At 39.0% G+C, this 20,378-nt stretch overlaps 1 protein-coding gene across 1 annotated transcript; it reads left to right on the top strand.

Moving 5' to 3' along the window:
• The first annotated feature begins 5,560 nt into the window (after positions 1 to 5,560).
• On the top strand, positions 5,561 to 16,046 carry LOC134056432 (fructose-1,6-bisphosphatase 1). The gene is made up of 7 exons (XM_062513221.1): positions 5,561 to 6,146; positions 8,470 to 8,632; positions 10,906 to 10,998; positions 12,025 to 12,168; positions 13,363 to 13,500; positions 14,720 to 14,839; positions 15,842 to 16,046. Exons 1-7 carry the CDS (start codon positions 5,977 to 5,979, stop codon positions 16,031 to 16,033), a joined length of 1,020 nt encoding a protein of 339 aa, XP_062369205.1. The 5' UTR covers positions 5,561 to 5,976; the 3' UTR covers positions 16,034 to 16,046.
• The last annotated feature ends 4,332 nt before the right edge of the window (positions 16,047 to 20,378 follow it).

Below are 20,378 nucleotides of genomic sequence, written 5' to 3' on the forward strand. Positions count from 1 at the left end.
GATGAACTGACACTGGCACCATGTGAGGCAAGGGCTGGAGTTTAGCCTGTGCAACCCTTCCACGTGTGTGTGTGAGTCATGAAATTAAATCTTAAGTGGTCTTTAAAATTACGCTTTTTATTTAAACCTCTGCATGTACTCATGAAGGGGTGAATCTGATTTTACAGTAGATCATTTGATAAGAACAAAAGCATATAATGTCAAGACAAAGTTGCTCAATGTGCATCTCAAGCAACAGTGATGACTGCCTTTTCTGTATATTGCACTGTTACCATGATTCAGATCTCTCACATGCTAAAGGCCGTACACAGAAAGTACAAGATGGCCGTGCACGTCTGATACTCTCATTGTCAAAGGAAATGGTTTTGCTGCTACTGCCATCAGTTAGGAAAGACTATTTGCAGAAATGATGGCAAATTTTAAGATAAAATCCGACTTTAGAACTGGATTTTATAGTTATCCTAATAATTAGCTAATGTAAGTGGATTTTGAGCCACTGTTTATTAATCCTATCACAATCAAATGGACTCTTATCAATCTAAAGTATTCTTTCTACCCACCTCTCATTCCTGTTTTTAAAGCCATACCAACTTGCAGTAATGTCCTAACTGTATGTGTTCAACTTTATTTACAGTTCTCCAGAGCTGGTCCTGTATGTGCTTGGTATATCCCTTCTCCACTTTCTTCTATACTGTACACAGTTATATCACCAAATAAATATCAAGTTAGTAGAACAAAAGAAAATATACCCAAATGCAATTCTTGTATATTTGAGTTAATACATCATTATCCCATTTTCCTTCATTCTTTCTCAAACTGAGTGAATTCTCAAAGTAACCAGTCACCTTTTCATGCAGTCAAAACTTTTCTCTGTGGCACAGGAAAAAGTTTTTCCTTTGATTTTCTTTACTATGAGAATGTTTTTAGAGGAAAATGGACATGTAGTGAACAAACTAGGAAAGGGATATGAACGTTTTTATGACCCTGAGCTAGGCCTATAGCTTTGCCCTTGAAGTTATCTTGAAAGACGGGTAAGAAAAACAGATGTGACCTAACAAGAAAATTAGGGGCAAGACAAGTGAGCTCAAGGTAGTAGGTGAATGCCAAAGAGCTCTGAAGCTGATGGAAAGCAGAAAAGTCTACATGTTTGCCTCGTGCAAGAACGCTTCTACCAATGAAAAGTTGGGTGATCACATGCAGGGGTAGAGAAATTGTATATTGGGGTTAGAAGAAAACAATAAAGTGGCACTTAATTCATATTGAAATGTCCAGTTCTTTATCTTCTCACTTTATCAGCCTCCCTACATCACAACATGATTATAAAGATTAGCTAATACTTACTCAGCTGTGGCAAACTATGCAAACTATGGAAAAAATGAATTTTTAAAATGTAATAGTTGTCAGTAATTTTAAATAGGTTTATTGACTATACTTCAGGCATGGAACAGAATACTTATGATGAAGATGAACAGGGAATGACCATCTAAAATATCACTCATTCATTTGTTGGCCTTATTTTTCATCACTTAACACAAGAGATGTCTTTCGTGGACATTATGTTGCATTTCTGCATCATGCTTCATAGTATGTATATCACTACTAGAAGTGTTCAGATCAGACCCTCCTCACATGGTTGATAAACCTGGAAAAGCCAACCACTATTCTGGACTTTTATGCAGGAAGACAGTTTTAGTTGTGCTGATTAACATGGATTATCTAGAAATTCTGAATTAAATAATGTACATTTAAAATTACCATAGCTAAAAAATTATGAGTTGGATCTCTGAACCTCTGTGACATTATCCATGTAATGCTTCCTGAAGAACAGGATCTGAAAAACCTAGGCAGATTATGTGTGGAAATACTACAATATAAAAATAGTTATTTAACACAGCAAATAAATCTGCAATGACATTATTTGAAAATGTTTCCCAGAAGTCTAACCTATGATTCGGGTTTGAGAATGGAGTTTAACTATTTATAACAAGTGTTCTTCCTCCATCAACCTTGAATTTTGAAGGTTTACAGTTTAAATGTAAAGAGAAAAAAATTGTTTATCCAGTTGGTTGTTACATTGACAAATTTTGTCATGTAAGCATGATATCATGTCACTCAGTATTGACAGAAATTATTTACTTCTGCAACGGGAACTATTATAACTGTGTATTTATAACTCCACTTTAATTACCATCTTAGCAGTTTTGAAATCTCATCTCTCAGAGATTTTGAAATCTCTGTCTGATTTTAACAGTGGTTTTGAGGTTTCTTTCTGGGTTTTTGGGGGGGTTTTGTTGTTTGGTTGGGTTTTTTTGACTGGTTTGAGTTTTTTAATTTATTTTTTTATTTATATAGACCTGGTGTGATTACTGAAAATACTTTTAGTTCATACATTTTACAAGGTGAGAAGTGATAGCAAATGCAATAATTTATATTTAATATCAGTGTTTTTCTTGCCTGGTAGAATCTTGTGGATAAGTTAAAAATACAGAGATTTAAAACTTGTGGTTCGATATCTGTATTTCAGAGGCATATAGACTTCCTTTCCAGAATCTATTGCCTGCACATTAAGAGCTTTGTCCACCTCCGGAAAACTGCAAAGGTACTCTCACATGTGCTGGTGACACACTGAAATGCTGACTGTTCCCGTTCCCACAAGAGGGCACCAGCCACAGTAAAAATCCCTTCACATTCATTAATATCAGCCTTGTAGTTAATCTCTACTTATTACTTGGTCTTAGCACTATAATGCATAATATCAAATGAAGCCCTTTTTGCACCTACTACACAATGCAATTACCTTTTAGCCAATTTGTACTCATAATTGCTTACGTTCAAACATCAGTTTTTGCCACTTGTTATATTTCACCTGTGTCCAGAGAGGTGAGGTGCTTTGCTATCACAGCTGTAAATCAATGTTCTATTCTATTGCCTATGTGTGGTCCCTTTCTCACACCGGAAATTCATGTAGGTGAAAGGAAGCACTTTCTGAAGCAAAGAAGAGGAAAGACTGATTGTACATCTAGAAATCTTCCTGATTTCATGTGTGCAGTTCCATCTCTTGCAGTAGCCAGGATCTGCCTCATTCCTCCCCTTGAAACTGCTCCAGCCCTAATCATCATGGCATCACACAGCAGAGAGCATCTGCTCTGGTGGAATGCAAATGATCTCAGTGTAACTTGCCTGATCTTACCTTCTATCCACCCAACCAGCACAAAACTTCTGCAGTTGTGAGACTCCTGCACAAAGTTGTCATCAAAAGTGGGATCAAAACCTGTTTTTCCCAGATAGACACTCTTACTTCAGGGGGAAAAAGGAGTCTTTCTGAAGGGGTTTCACTCCTATTGCCTTTTTGGATGTCATTTGAACCTACAAGAGGAAAACTTTATAATGTGAAGGATTTCTCATCCGCGTTTACTCAGTTGGGATTCTGTGTGCTGGGAGAAAAGCTTGTTTCAAAATAGTTACATGAATTTGCAATCTTACAGTTCTAAAACTGCTGTGAACTGTGTCTAGCTGACGTCATCTGTGGGCAAACAAGTCACTGTTTTCCTCTGTGTAGAAGTAAACTGTTTCAGCAATGTTAACTCAACCAGGACTGACTGACCTTCTCAAATCCACAGATTCATTTTCAATAAATGTTTAACTACTGTTTTTTTAAGCCAAAGGTTCGCAACACGTAAAGCCTACTTTCAATCTTATACTGATTTTATAGTTACCAAACAGCATGGTTGCTGTAGGGCGTATGGCTTGTCTACCCTCAACCATTTGATATTAATTAATTAATGTCATGTCAGCTTTCTATACTAATAGTAGAATTCCAGAAATGATCAATGTATGCATACAAAGTCCAGGCATGTGGAGGTGGATTAATCCAAATGTTCTATTGAGTTGCCTCAAATACAGAAGATTAAGGCCATGCTGTATAGGCTGAAAATAATTCTCCTTCCCCACAGTAGAAAGTGCACACTTGTATTGACTTGTATTAAGCCAGCATCCTTTCAAATGATTGCAATTTCAGTTCACAGTATTTGTTTCTACCTGGCTTCCATAGTGGGAATGGAGGAGTAAAACTCATCTCCCAAACCCCAAAAGTTCTGAGATAAAATCATATCATCAGCTCAAGGACAGTATATCTTCTCTGTAAGATGGAAGAGGTTAGTTATCCTCAGGCATAAATATGAAAACCTTAGGTTATTTTGACTATTTCATATTGAAGTACAGCTCTTCCTGCAGATTACTGATGTACTGTTAGAGTTTTCACATTTAAGGCAAATTAAAAAAAAAAATCAGGGACTGTAGTTTGTTACCATAAGTCATATATTCCCATGCTGTTCTGCCTACTTGCTGCTACCCAGATTCAGTGTACTCATCCAAAATGTTATTGGGTCTTCACTATTTGTTGTTCTCTACTACTGAGATTGCAGTAGCTGCTCTCGATGGTCGTAGAGTATTGTTTACCCTTAAAGAATGGGCTAATTTCCGTGTTTTGTAATTTTTCCCAAATCCACCTGCCCTTAACAGAACATTTTTATGATACTGTGCTGACCACTATTTATGATACTGTTGACCAATTGCCAAAGATTGAAATATTTTGTTCAGAGAAGAGCATTACAACTACTCATATCTAATGTCTTCAGGAGTGTCTGTGATGCTGGGCATAGGTAAAGTAGGCCAATGTTGTTTACACTTTCAGGAGAAGACATTTATGCATACCTTTGAAGTATTTAATGCATATATATGCAGTGTGCTTTGCATGAAGGTAGAATGTATATATATATGCAAAGACACGCTTCTTGTAAAAGACTTTTCCTCTGTATTTTACACCATTTGGAATGATTTCATATCAGTTTCAACTTAGAATTTGAGACTGTGCTTATTCAATTCAAGAATGTATTCTACTGAAAAATAATCAGTTTCTAAAAAAATAGTCATCTTCTTAGATAACACGAATATAAAATAATAGCTAGTACAACAAATCTGAGTAGAACACTAGTGTTCACGTTTGTGTTTGTCAAATTATTGTGTCAAAGCGTGTATTTAAGGTTGGGTGTTGGGTAAACCTGGTTTCCTTTACTAGTGCTTGGATTTTGCTGATCAAACATAAGCAGCAAAACATATTGCTTGATTTTGTTGCAAAATCAGAAAGGCTAGAACCAAAAGAAATGAGATTCAGGAGGGTCTAGATTCCCTTATAGTATTTGTTGAGTGAGGTGCATTAACTTCTAGCTTTTGAAGTGGGACTCAGCCTATGCCTTTATATTGAACAGGTTTGGAGAGTCTGTTGCAAAAGTTCTCATTGGGTCCAGCTTCCAGGGGCTGTTTCCTTGCAGCTTTTTTATGGTGTTGGGTAAGGCTGGGACACGTGGGGTTAACATGATCTCTGTAAACTGAGTAAGTTAATACTTGATGGAGTCGGTTACTGAATATGTGGTTTTCCTGCACTGAAGAGTCAGGATGAGAGCATTCCTGCACAGCCGAAGATACTAACCTTGCTCTGTAGGTTGTGCGCAGTTCGCTATAATCTACAGTGACACACAGAGTTTTGCAATCAAGCGGTGAAACCGAGCTGACTTCTGAGTTTTGGGGCAGGATTTCAGGACCGTTAGCATCGAAGCGCGACCCCCGCAAACGCTAAGAACTAGCAGCAGCCGTGTGTCCATGGACCCTCTGTGCCGTCCGCGTAACGAATGCCCAAAGCATCCTTCCCTCGCCTCTCCCCGCACAATGTACGAGACAAGATTTGCTTAAAAAAAAAAAAAAAAAAAAAAAAACGTGCGGCGGGGATTTTCCTCCGCCGGTATTTTATCGTGCCGGTGGGACGGAGGGGTGGGACCCCTCTCGTGGCTGTCAGCCGTACCGGCGGTGGCGGGGGACTGTCGCCTCCCCTGCTCGCCCCGCCCCGCCCCGTCCCGCCCCGTCCTGCCGAGCCTACTGACCGTGCCGGCAGCCGCGGCCGCACTCGCCACCGCCGCCACCATGACGGACCGCTCCACCTTCGACACCAATGTCATCACCATGACCCGCTTCGTGATGGAGGAAGGCAGGCGGGCGAAGGGCACCGGGGAGTTCACGCAGCTCCTCAACTCGCTCTGCACGGCCATCAAAGCCATCTCCACCGCCGTCCGTAAAGCGGGCATTGCCAACCTGTGAGTCCCGGGATGAGCTGCCCGCCTGCCAGCATCCCCGCGGGTCCAGGGCATCCTGCTGCCCCCGGGGTGGTGGGTATCGGGGAGGGGATGGGAATGGGTATTTCTTTCACAAGAAAAGCCTGTGAGTGGGGTTGCATCAACCCATCCTCTTGCACAGAGCTGAAGGTAACCCCTTTAGCGTCTTGGTTTCTTGATTTTTTTTTTAAGTGACACAGGTCCTATGACTTTTCAATGGTATAAGGCGTCCAGTCTTTGAGAAATGTCTGCCAATAATAGAACTTCATGAATACTTTCGGCAGGTGTGGATGCCTGGAGCCAAAAGACCAAATACACTGGAAGACAAAGCCTATCAAAATATGGCTGAATTATTGCTTATTGCATATTGCTTAATATCAAAGCACCATTTTATGCTTTGAGGTGTTCAATCAAATTCAGAGTGTTTTTGTTTTCATAGTGCATCATAGGAACTAAAGTTTCTATATGAAACTTTGCATATCTAAAGTGTTTAGAAAGTGCAGTGGTTAGGAGCAGTAGTGTCTGCAGTCAACCAAAGGGATGTTGTTCTGGAGGTGTATCAGAAGGAATCTGGAACTCTTGAAATGTGAAACAGCTGACAGTGCTTGTAGGAAACTGATCCTCCTAAGTATTTTACATATTCTCCATATGCCCGGTTGTGGGCTGATCAAGGCTTTAGGCATGGGCTACTTCATTACTTAATAGAAAATGTTGTAAAGAGAAAATTAATTTGCCTCTACAGGCTATGCAGAAGAAATATAATAAGAAAAAAAGACAAAAAATCCTCCACTTTAAATATGTTTGAATTAATTTTCCATTTTGACTTCAGACTGCATGTAACTGCTGATTTTTAATAGTTATGTACTAGCCCTTTCATACGCCTCCTACGTCTATCAGCAGAGACCAGGGTTTCCTAGCTGTAATATGATTTGTAAGCTTAAGGCCCTATTCCTCTTGTGTCATACATGTGTGTCTGTTGGCAGCTGCCCACAGGTTTGGTATCTGTGCCCACAGACTTGTCTTATGATCCCCTGCATAGTGGGGTTAAGTCTCCATCACTGCTGGGGTAGGAGCAATCCATTTCTTTGGAAAGAACCACCCTCAGACTCAACTATATGCTTAGTGCTGCGCAGCATGGCAGGGGCAGAACAGCTGTAGAAGACATGCAGACACTTCCCAGCACAGGCTCCATGCCTGACACCTTGTCTTCCCCTCCCAGGGCTCCCCAAAAGATGAGGTGCAGAAGCTGTTCTGCAGCTGTGCCTCAACTCATAAGTATGAGGTTCAAAGCATATTTTTTTCTAAAAGTGCAAAATATTCAAATCACTGTAGCAGAGAGAAAGAGAGAGAGAAACAGAGTTATGCCAGTTCTTTGTCCTGTGTTAAACTGAAGAAGTGCAATGCATTGCTAAAGTGGCATGTTCAGTGTTGTTACATAAAGCCTGAAATACCAGTGTTTAGCCTAATCAATGAACTGTAGCTGAAGTACATAAGAGCCATCTGAGTGTGTGCTGAGCTGGCTGTTGTTTTTTCCTTCTAAGAGCTAAACTTCCCCTTTCTCTGTTTTGCATTCTTACAAAATGCAAAAATCAAAATCACATATCATAAGGTCTCCTGGCATTTCTGTATGCCAGATGGTTTCATTCTGATTATCTTGTAGCATTTTATTTGTCTTTCTTATTTGTATTTCTCAGTTCTTTTCACAAGGAAACATTTACTACTTCAAAACAAAACTGAAAACATTAAACCATAAACAGGTTGATTTGTCTGTGAACAGTCTTTTTCTTCAGCAATTTGCACATCATATTGCTAATCAGGATTATATTACATACAGAGGATATAGCATAACTAGTGTGGTCAGATCCACATATATATTAATATTTTTAAAGTATATATTCATATAGTTTTAAAGCATAAAATTTTCTAATGAATTCTTAGCTTTTAGGGTATGGAGAGCCTAGAATTCAGGAATAATATGCAGGTCTTAAGAGCTCAATAAAAAGCACAATTGTAACTCAGTCTTCACAGCCTGGTTTGGCTGTGTTTAAGTGTAGTTTCCAAACTGCTGAAAGGCAGTTCTGTATTTTGTATTTCTAAGCAACTTCTAGATATGCAAACACACCTAATGGTAACATGTCTCAGCCAGAATTCACTGGGCAGTAAATAAAAAACAGGTTTAGAAAGCTGAGGTGTCATTTGAAAGTGCTGTATATTTACAGGAGGTTTTACAGGTGTAAGAAGCAGAACATTTTAGAAGGTGCAGTGCTCCATTCTAATGAAATGCTCTCTTTTACAATTACTCTAGCTATGGAATTGCTGGGTCTACCAATGTGACTGGAGATCAAGTAAAAAAGCTGGATATTCTTTCCAATGACCTGGTGATTAACATGCTCAAGTCATCCTTCAGTACATGTGTTATTGTGTCTGAAGAAAACAAAGATGCTGTGATAGTAGAAACTGAAAAACAGGTAAGTAACTTTAAAAGTTATTCCCTGGTTGATTTCAGATCAGCCTGTAAAGGTGTACTGCGCCTCATTTAAAAAAGTAAATCTGAGCTAAAAGTTTCAGAAAACAGGTACTTTCCCAGTGAAGGTGGAGGTGATGGTTGGGGAGAACTTAGTTAAGATTTGTTCTTTCTGTCATTTCTGCTTTCCAGACTAATGTTTGTTGGTTTTTGTTGTTTTGGTTGTTTTGTTGGGGTTTTTGTGTGTGTGTGTTTCTCCACACCTTCCTTCTCTTCCATCTTTTTCTTTTTATGTAGAAAACACTTCATTCATCCCCTTCTGATCTCTGGAACTGTGCTCTGGGTCAGTCAAGCCCTTTTGAAATGTCACTTTTTGAGTAGGACAGTGATGAGCTGTTCTCTGCTGGTCAAATCTTGAGGTCTTTAATTAATGAAAATTCTCCTTGAAGCCTATGAAAGACTTAGCAACAATGAAACAAAAAGATTTTTTTTGCATTTATTATTCTTTATATTCACAAGCCTGCATGCATTTGTTGTGGGATAATTCCTATTACCCAAGTAATATTTTGGTCTGATCATGTAAAAATCTGAGTAAAAATTTAGTTAAAATGAACAGCAAAAACATAATTTACAAAGTATAATAAAGTTTGCTTTGTTTAAGCAGTTCTCTCTCTCCCTGTTGAGAAATCTTCAAAATTGATTTTCTAGGCATTTGTTGGAGTCTGAAAACAGAGGCCTTTCTGAGTTCCTCAGAGAGAGAGATTAGCAAGTTCTAGTGAAGGCTGAAAAACGTAGTCCTACACACCAGAATAGAAAATAAGTCTCCATGAAGGCTCCAAGAACATGGTTTTAGACATAATAAAACTGTAGTGTGAATATTGCTTACATTTTTTAGATAGAACAAGATAGACCATATGGGTAGTTTATATGTAACCTGGTGTGCTAAGAAACTAGAATTCTTATAGGTTAACAAGTAGTGGTTTAAGTTCATGTTTTTAGCTTGTTGGGTAATTTGTGTATAAGAATCTATGCATTGAGGAGAGATTTGCTCTTGCTCCTGATTTCTTCCGTCCTCACTGCCATCATCCTCACCCAGAAGAACATAGGAGAGGCCACGGCAACATCAGCCTTCCTGGGGACCTTGGGACTTTACTGCTATTTAGGACTCTATGCTGAGAATTTTCAGCATAAACTTTAAGGCTTGTAACTCTGTGCCTTTGTAAACTGATGCGCCTTAGCAATAAACAACTTTATAGCAACTAATAGCTGCTCAGCTCTTTAAAGAAAACAACAACAACCCTACAGGCATGTGATTTCCTTAGATCTGAACAAATATTCTCAAGGATCACTGAGGGAGTCTGAGTATTAATGCTTTTCTAAACTAAATGTGAGCCAATACAGTGTTTTTATCAATGCATATCAGAAATTCCTAATTGCAGAGTAGAGCATTGCTGAGCTTAAAATTAAGTTTCTGACATGCACGATAAAATCAAATTAAAAACAAATAAACACTGTTGTTACATTTTTGTTAAGACAGCTATGAATAAAACAATGGGGGAACAAAATATTTAAAGGAACAGTTAATTTAGCGTTCCCCCCTGTATTGTTTATTTCCTGTATCTACAGGATTCCTTAATCCAGCAATAGGGCAGAGGTTTCTTTTCTGATTGCCCAAAATGTAGGATAAGATCAGTCTGGCTAAGGTAGTAACTAACCATTTCAGAGCACAGATAAAGGAAAATGTATAGTTTAGGCATGGCAGCCATTAAAGAGCTTTTTAATACCTCTATAGGCAGATGTAAAATACAGATTTTAGCTCTACATGTAAAAGACTGACGCTAATTTGTTTTTTCTTTTTCCCTTATTATTCAGAAAGACGTTGTAACTAAAGAGAAAGTGCAACCTAGGCTAGATGGTGGATATGAGAGGACTGACTTAAATTACACAAATGAAACTAAACCAATAAAAGTATTCCCCCTTGTTTTCCTCATATTAAAAAGTATATGAGAAAACTTCACTTTTCCTATGTTATCATCTGCTATGTACTTTAAAGATTCCTCAGTTTCTGGTTTGTCACGAATCACATTTGTAATCAAGAATGAAATCTGGGCCAAAGAATTGCTGACATTTGAATTTGGATCCTTTATAATCTGTAAAGGTGTTCTAGTTTATATTGCTGTGTAAATATCTGAGGAAATTTACCTACTGAAATGTTTTTATTTGGAGGAAGTGGATAAAAACTTTCACTAATCTAGTTCCCTCTTTTGTATTTTTTAGGGTAAATACATAGTCTGCATAGACCCTCTAGATGGCTCGTCGAACATTGACTGTCTTGTTTCCATTGGGACCATCTTTGCAATTTATAGAAAGGTAAAATTCTTCCATGTAGAATAGGAAAAGCTATTACTGTTCAGCTTTTGGCAAAATAAAATTGCATGGAAAGACAATAAAATCGAACTAAACTTGTTTGTGAAAAAGACTCAGGGCCAGCTTTAAGTTAAATCTAGTATTTCAGACATACATGTGTTTGAATTTGAATTAGTCAGGATTTGAACTAGTCTCTTAGAAGAAGAAGAAGAACCTATGTGTACATGTAAGCCTAGCTGATATTTAATTAGCCAGCTAATGAAATTACCCCTTGGAACAGATCATGTCTTAGGTTTCACAAATATTTTTGTTGAGGCAAAATACCACATGGTTGTCATGTACTTGGGGAATGTGCTTTCGGGTTTTCTTGTTCTCTTTACTAATAGTCCTGTTGGCCTAAGGACAGGCTTCAAAAACAAACCAGAGCTGAAATATGTCATGTGCATTTGAAGTGTCTAATTCACTCTGAAAGGCAGAAACCCTGTCTGAAGCAGGTTGAAATACCAGACTTACAGGTCACAACATGGGGGAAAAAGTAAGTCAGATAAAACACACCCAACTCTCCACCCTAATCATCTTTTGTACATTGTCATATATCCCAAAACAGTATTTTCAACTTCATTTTTGTGTGAAGCAAAAGAAAACAGAAAAAATTCCAAGTACTTTTGATCAGCTTTAAACTCTATGAGTCATGTTTCTTTTTTTTCAACTGTGCCTCTGAATTTTCCTCTGAGCTGTGTTCATCGTCACCTGCAAGGAGGTACATAGCTCTTTATTATCTCCTTAATCCTTTCCTGCTTCCTGCATTCCTGCTAGGCTTAGTTAGAAGAGCATTTCTAGATCAATGTGTTTGTATCCTATATATAATTTGTATTAGTGCATCCAGTAGGAATCTCAGTTTGGGATCATGGAAACATTTGTGCCACCTCATGCATGGATATGGAGTAGAAGACTGTCCTTTTCCCAGAGCCCAGTCATGTACCAGCAATAGAAATGAAATAAAATTGACTCTACTCTTTCTTGTTCTAGGTGTCCCCTGATGAACCTTCTGGGAAAGATGCTTTACAGCCTGGACGCAATCTTGTGGCAGCTGGCTATGCACTCTATGGGAGTGCCACCATGCTGGTACTGGCCACTTCTGCTGGAGGTGTCAACTGTTTCATGCTGGATCCGGTGAGAGTATCTTCTGTTTCTTTGTTTCTGTATTAGGGATTACCAGGCACTGTCTCTGAGAACTGTTTGTCCCAGGAAAATCAACCAAAGGAGCAGTTTTCAAGGTAGCATGAAGGAATGAGTGAACTTGTACTTATAACCCACCAGCAACAATGTCAAGAGACTTGCATTCCGCCTGCCTAATGCAGCAGTGCCACGTGTGACTCAAGAGCAGGAAGGCAGCTGAGTCAGCAGAGCAAATAACACAGCATGTGTAATCATGTGATATTTAAAATGAGCAGTTTTCTGCAATACAAAATACCCTTTAAGTCTTATTTGTCTTTTCCTTAATGCTAGGACTTCAGTAAACCAGAGGAGCATAAATATTTAACCTTCTTCTGTGTTTTCAGATCCCACCATGATGTGAAAAAGAGTAAGTGATATGTGTGGGTGATGTGACGTTCTAGCATGCATTTACCATGAGTTTTAAAACAAAATAATGTTGATCATAACAGAAAGTAGTTTGCTTTAGTGGCCTGTTTCTTTGTGATCAGTCAGGTTTGCCGCCTGGCAGTCTTAAATTTTTACAACCTGCAGTGGTCAAGCTGTATGAAATATAACTTAGTACTCTCTGTTTGGAGCAGCTTACATAGATGCATGTATTTTTTACTTTATTCAAGTAAAAGACTTAACTTCGAGCAAGCATGCGTGTTATTTTGTTAACTCGTAGCGCTAACTTGGAAATTTACCTTAGAGAAAACTAAACAGACCAGCCCTTGGTCACAGGCCTCCAGTTAGCCCAAACAAAAAAGAACTGGAGTATCTGCAGCTATTTGAAGATGTTTATGCCTTGGTTCAGCCAGTATTGTCCTTGGAGTTCTGAAACTTACACTGTTGCAAGTCTAGCAAAAGAGTGGAGAGATAAACAAATTTACAAGTAGCATTTTTTGGGAGTACAAGATGAAGAGTGGTTGGATTGATAGTATGAGGAAGCTTGCATGATGTTGGGATTCATGCTCTGCCTGTGTTTTATGGATAAACAAAATACCTTGCATGTAGACTGCAAAGACTACTTTTTTGTAGGTACTGAATTACTTTAAAACTTTACTGTGGTGGTAAGTTTTTATTAAATTGTGTATGTTATTGGATTTTGCCTTGGTTTGCAAATAAGTAAGCAATTAATGTTAACAAATGCTTTTTCTTTCTTATTGTTAGGCAATTGGAGAATTCATTTTGGTGGAAAGAGATGTGAAAATCAAAAAGAAGGGAAATATCTACAGTCTCAATGAAGGCTATGCTAAATATTTTGATCCTGCCGTCACAGAGTATCTCAAAAAGAAAAAATTCCCTGAGGTAAAAGACCCTCTTTCAGATAAACTTTCTGATGACAAACAGCACTCATGATTTCCAGCTTTATGATCAATACTCATTCTCCTCTTACACACTGTTCAGAGCTGGTGTCCTTTTCCTGTCTATTTAAAATATAATTTGATGTAGGATTGCTAATGAGAGCAGCAGTTGATGTAACCAGATATTTCAGCATTCTCCAATACTGCACTGCACCTCCTTGTCATTTTTTCACTTTCTTCCTTTTTTCTTTTTTTGAATCCTTTTTCATGAATAAGGGCCTGAGTCATGGTGCTAGAGGCAAAACTGGGCATTTAGTAATCAAGTAGGGAGGAAATCTTGTCTGGTGATGAAGAAATTTGATCAACGTGTTGTATTGCTGCTTCCTTACTGCAACATCTGAGTAGCTGGAGAGCAGAGTGGAAATGGCAGTGTGTCATTGCTCAGTGTAACACAAGCTGTGTCCTAGGGGTGCCTCTCTCTTGAAAATCTGGTGTAGTTTCAAGGTCTGCTTTGTGGTTGTGCAACTTCCTGGTGTCAGGAGGCCCAAAGCTCCGAGGAGTGACCATGAAAGGTTCTCATGCCTTACATATTTCATCACTGGATTTGTTACACTGACAGTGAAATGTGAACACCTACTATTGTTAAGTATTAGTGTCCCTTCCTGACTTCCTGATCTTGCTTTGAAAGAAGATTGATGGTTTTTATCATTTGTCTTTCCAGGCTTAAGGTGTTGTTTATGTAGATATTCAAATGTACTTCAGGGAGTAGAATAAGAAAATAACATCAGAAGTCAGCTATTAACTTTTTCTTAACAAAAAAACTTGCAGAAGCTGGAAAAAATGGTTGGAAGATGTAGGAAAGATCACTTCTTTTGCACTTTGATTCTTTTTCTGCTAGAAAAGACAAACCCCCAATATCAATTCCTATCATTTGAGTTTTTGCTACTGGAAATGCAGTGTTTTCCAAGTGTTAGAGCCAGTGGAGAGCTGGGATACATTTTCTGTTGTTGGCACTACCACTCATCTATGCTGAAGTCTTCTGTCATTCCTTTTCCTTAGATTTTCCTAGTTAGCAAATGGAAGAGTACTCTCCAAAACTACATTGAGAATTATCAGTGAAGCATGATATGGAGGTGAAAGACATTAGGACTGCTAAAGGGGCATGTGGGGGAGGTTAACCTGGTGTGCTCTACACTTACTTTTATTTGAATGTTTTTCTGTAGGATGGCAGTTCACCGTATGGTGGGAGGTACATAGGATCTATGGTGGCAGACGTGCATCGCACACTGGTGTATGGAGGAATCTTCCTGTATCCTGCAAACTCCAAAAGTCCCAAAGGAAAGGTAAGCCTGAATAAGCCCAGTTACAGAAAATACTGCATTATGTAGACATTTCACTATTCTATCAAGATCAATATTTTGATTACAGAGCCTGTGTTTAGTAACTTGGTAGCTTGTATTTCTTGTGTGGGGGCATATGCCCAAACCTTGCATGCTGTCACAAATGCAGCAGCCTGTTGTCAGACACCTATTTTAGGGCTGCTGCTCACCTCTTTCAACTGCAGTGACTTGTCATTATTTGCAAACTTATCCAGCTTGTGGAACATACCACAGGGTGGGCTGCTCAAACAGGCTCTCCTGCACCATGTCAGCCAAAACTGGTGGTGCTGGTCCCAACCAAGTAGAACATTACAAAGCAAACAATCTGCATTACCCTGAGATTTCTAGTACAAGCTAGTTTGTAAGAAGCCTAAATGTAGTTGGCCTATCGAGAAGCTCTGCCAGAGAGAAAGCTGTCTGCTTCTTGTATGTGGCAACAGGACTTCACCTGGAGGAACCGTGCCTGGCTGCATCTGCCAGGACAATGGTCAATCAGGGACGATCATGCACTTACAGGCTGACAAGGGGACTGTTTATTCAGCAAAAACCTTTGCTCTATTTAGTAATTATCCGTAAAATATTGCTTCAGGTTGCAGATAAGATACGGTTATTCATTAGAGAAATGTAGTGGCACGCTCAGAGCACATGTTTTTCTTTATTTTCACACAGTCCTTTATGGTCTGCCTCGTTAACAGTTGAGCCTTAACATACAAGCTTTATCTCTCTGTAAATAGCACAAATGCAAACATGGGCTATGGAGAAAGCACTCAGATGGGGCAAATCCAGCATTCACTGTTTTTTTAAAAGAAAATCCATGCAATTTCTTTGTTGAGTCAATGTTTATATCAAATAAAAGAACATTTTAGAAAATGGATTGGTTTAAAATCATATGCCAAGTATATTTACATTTCATGATTTTTGGCATTGCCTGGCCTGATGTCTGCCATTTTGACTTTTGTCTTCTAGCTGAGACTGCTCTATGAATGCAATCCTATGGCTTTTGTTATTGAGAAGGCTGGGGGAATAGCAACAACTGGTCATCAAGCAGTGCTGGATATAGTGCCTGAGGATATCCACCAAAGAGTGCCTGTTGTTTTGGGGTCGCCTGATGATGTGAAGGAGTACCTTGAGATAGTCAAGAAGCATTCAGCTAAGTAAAGAAAGTTTGCTGAATTCACTATGCACAGGGGATAAAATGTCTTACAGCTGAACCAAAGAATGCGCTGCAGTACTGTGAGATTGAGCTGACTTCTGTACTAAAAAAAGCAAATGAGCCATATTTTCATAAGATTTTTTTTAAGTGAAATCATGTGCAATTGCACTGTGCAATGAAAGGCATTAAAAGATTGCATTAAGGGAAGCATTAAAAATTAAAGCAATGGAAAAACATGTTTTCTTTTTCATTCATCATTTGTGCTTACAGAAGAGCTGCATGTGCTGCAAGGAAATACTGTGTTGCATTCAATATCTGGGGGGAAGTGACTCACCTTTCTCAGACAAGTTGCATACTATCAGCAATACAGCTGACTATCCTCTTTTAAAAGTCTTGGGAAGAAGACTCAGCAGCCTCTTACAGCCTCTTAACCTTTCCTATACCAGTATCTGCACCCCAGAAGTTGTTCATTGTATTTTGGTCTGGGTTTACTCTGATGGAGAATTAATGTTTGTGAAACACAGGCATTAGGGTAGGTTAATTCTGACATACTATTTTAATATTGCCGGTTGCCACTCTATTAGAGCCAGTTACACGAAGATGGAAAATGACATGTTAGTGTGGAGAGGTTTTAATGGGATAAAGAGTATGCGTAGACAGCTTGTACATACACAGATTCTGCTGTGATGAGCTGGCTATCTCAGCCAAAAATTAACCTGCTTAATGAAAAACATGAATTTGTGTATTGCTCGCAACCTCCACCAGGTGTTCTTTGTGTTATTTTGGGATTGGAGATTACCACAGAAAAGGATTCTGCTGTGCAAGCAGGAGAGAGGTATGAAGATCCTCCCAAAGCATACTGACATTTAACATGCTTATTCAGAGCATGCTGCTGGGAAGAGCACGCTAGTGCTTGGGAGAAGGACTGTCCAACACTGTCTGGATAGTTTTTTAATCCATTAAAACCAGCAAATCTTTGCTATTTCTCACTGCCCACTTACCTTCACCAAACTCAAAGTAAGGACCACATGCATGTTGCTGTGGGTGGACTGCCACTGAACACTGACTCAGTTCATGGTCTGGGAGGTCCTGTCTAGGGGTGCCATGAGCTACAAACCTGCCTGCCTGAGGGCTTTGCATGGATTAGTGCAGATACTCTGACTGAGCACAGTTCTTCCTGTAAAACAAGAGAGAAAGATGGGGAAGCTGAAATCCAGAGTGCAAGGGCATGATCTGTGAGGGCTCAGGCAGATAAAAACCTGGGCACCCTTGTTCTGACAGGTCATGCTGGGGCATTTGGAGGCATCCTGGCAAACCTTAGACAGTTGTATATATGCATCTGTTCTCCAGACTGATGGGGGGCAAGACATTTCTGTCAGGGACTGACTGGCCTAGTTTCTGCTGAAAATGTTAATTCTGAGGAGGCTTTGCTAGTAGAGACAACTTTCAGGGACCTGAACCCTTAGAAGTCTGTGAGAGTGCTGGCAATAATCAATTTAGACTGCAGTGCATCAGTGGTCTGCTAGCATAACTTGGCAGACAGAATCCATAGCAGTGATTTTTGCCTAGTTACTATAGTTCCTTGTCTGTATTCTGCCCTCAACTTTACAGGAGTCCTGGACTGCATGTATCTATTTTTAATACACCATACTGACAGCATGTAAAGGTTATAGGAGGAAAGTCAATACTGTCCGTGTTTGCTAGGTCAGTTCTCTGTTTTTTGGTTTTGCCTGTAGGCTGACATTTCATAACTAGCATTTTACCCATTGTGAGCTGGATTTATCTTCTAATCAGTAATATGCAAGCCCACATTAGAACAACATTCCTAGCTAGCCACCAGTGGGAAGAGTTACTTAAAATCTCCTTCCATATCCCCCTTTCCAGAGCTCTCCCAGCCTGTCAGTGCAGAGCAGGTGGGTTTGTCACAATGTCTGCTGTCAGCCCCTCTGGCAGTTCTACCCACTGCCCTCCTCAGAAGCTGCACTGTGGCCTTTGGTGAAAGGTCACTGGCTCCAGTTTCAGCTGGTGCCATCCAAGTGACTTAACATTTCATATCACTTAGAAAAGGTGTCACCTTTAAGGCTCAGGACTGGCCCGTTCACCAGTGCAAGTGTGAATAATCCCCAAGAGCTCTTTATATTAGAGGGCGAATCTCCCAGATCTGTCAAATTAAGGTGTTTATGTTTTTAACCTTCTTATTCTATTCCAACCCCTAGTACTGAGAAGTTTGCAGGCTTTTAGACAATCGTCACACATTTTTTACACAATCTGATTTCTCCCCACCTCCCCAAAATGGTAATTATTTATATAGCCTAATCATTCCATGCAATCATTTGAGTTATTTTGTTTCAGTGGGATCACAGTATTTATCAAAACCGGGTGAATCTTTAATCCAACTGTGTGCCTTTATCCAGATTTTAGTTCTCTTTTTGTTATACTATTGACTGCAGTATTTATGGAAAGACTGGTTGAAGATTCTGTGTTCTTCACGTGATAGTGTAAGGTAATTTCTTATTGAAGGACTGTTATTTGAGAAGCTCAAAGCATTGTGCTTTATATATATTAAATAGTCCAGTACCTATAAAATACATATGCAGATTTTACACACACACACACACACACACACAGAAAAAAGAAAAAAAAAGGTGGCAAATAGTGGACTTATTAGCTCAGAAAACACTCTTTGACCCACTAACTCCAAAACAACTTTTCTGTTAGAAGATAATGTGAACTTTGTCTTTTTGACCAGTCTAAAAGATCACTTGGATTCAAAATAAGAACTGCATGTGATGTTTTGACAAAAGTTAGAAATCATTGCCCAACCCCCACCCCATTTCTTATTTACTAATTTGATTCAGTATGCTTATGGTATTCCAGCTACACAGCAGAGAGGTTTTGCATTAAAAGCATTTTAGTATGGGTCAGGCTGGCAGCTGCCATGATGACATAATAATGTGCAGAATGTAATGGTTGTACTTTAGGCCAGCAGATATTTTTGCATGTATAACATGAACCCTGTCCCCTTCTTTTCTTGATCCTACCACATATCAAAGCTCCCTACATACATTATTTTTGGTTTTCTACAAAGTCTGTTCAAAAGTTTCCTAACCAGGCAGAACATGCTGTGTAATGTCCCCCTTGTGATGTGAACAGTATCCTGTATACTTAACGATATCACTCCAATAGGAAAGATAAATCTTCCAAGATTTCTTTCTTCTTCAACCATTGCCTTAGAGGATGTATAAAACCTGCTTGTTGCTTCGTCTGAGCAACTTCACTCACCAGTCCTTTTGCCACCTTGGAACAGGACTGGGAAAGCATCCCCAAAGCTAAGCACATTGGATGGAAGCAGCACTGAATTCTGTATTTCTGCCTGTGGGTAGTGTTCAGTGCTTTCAATCTCTAAAACCCCTTTTTTGCAGCTGTTTTCAAAGTACAAAACCTTAGCATTCAAATCCTTCTAAAACTCTACAAATAATGTATTTTTCATAGATTAAGAGACACTTCTAGGAAAGTCTGAAGAAATGCTGAAGATTAAAGGATCACCAAGGGAAATGAAAACTTTTTTTGCTTCAGCTGCAGTTTCTATTAAGAAAAACACATTGGGTATATGTTTTGCTGCTGAATTTTGTTTCTGTCTTCAGGCAAGATTTTAATCTTGCAGTAATTTGGGTTAAAGGAATAACAATGAAACTTAACAAAACTTTTCTTCTGTTACTCCAGATTTTCTTGTTTTGGTGGTGGGCTTTCCACGTCTTCTACTTAAAAATAAGGGTGCTGCTAGTAGTAAAATGAAGGCTACAGCATATAACAGCATATAGTTTCTCTTACTGCCTAGTCAGAGTGGGAAGACAGTGCTGTAATTAAAATCTGTAACTCCAGTGTTCCAGATGGCACATATCTAATGCACAATTGAATACATTACTTGGAGGGTTTCTGTGTACCTTCACGTTGGCATCATGTGCTCCAAGCATATTGCATGTAAGGAGTTACTGGCAGCATAATTTCAAATTTGGTCATACCTATATTTAAATGGTACACTACAATATGAAAGCCAACATAAAATGTCATGTTGTGAGTTATGCCATTGACATGCTCAAATCAGAGAAGTCTTATTTGTAAACTATTGAAGACGCAATTACTTTGTAACTATTCAAGCTGAGGCTAACCAGTATTTCTCATTCATTCAAGCGCTATAATATTACAAACAACCCAGACCAGGAATTAAATCGTTAAAATGGAACTGCAGCAGACCAACTAGCAACATGAAACACTTTAACAAACGTGTGTCTAAATCTTCAAAACTGTCCTTCAGGGTAGAGGCCAAAAGAGAGTGAAAAAAACAGGGAT

The sequence above is a fragment of the Cinclus cinclus genome, chromosome Z (genome assembly GCF_963662255.1).
Source record: "Cinclus cinclus chromosome Z, bCinCin1.1, whole genome shotgun sequence".
Classification (NCBI taxonomy): domain Eukaryota; kingdom Metazoa; phylum Chordata; class Aves; order Passeriformes; family Cinclidae; genus Cinclus; species Cinclus cinclus.

Bases quoted from the DNA above. Each gene is read 5' to 3' on its own strand.
- LOC134056432 (XM_062513221.1), top strand. From the start codon at position 5,977: ATGACGGACCGCTCCACCTTCGACACCAATGTCATCACCATGACCCGC. The intron at 10,999-12,024 runs GTAAAATTCTTC...TTCTTGTTCTAG, and splicing joins TCTTTGCAATTTATAGAAAG to GTGTCCCCTGATGAACCTTC. The intron at 13,501-14,719 runs GTAAAAGACCCT...GTTTTTCTGTAG, and splicing joins AAAAGAAAAAATTCCCTGAG to GATGGCAGTTCACCGTATGG.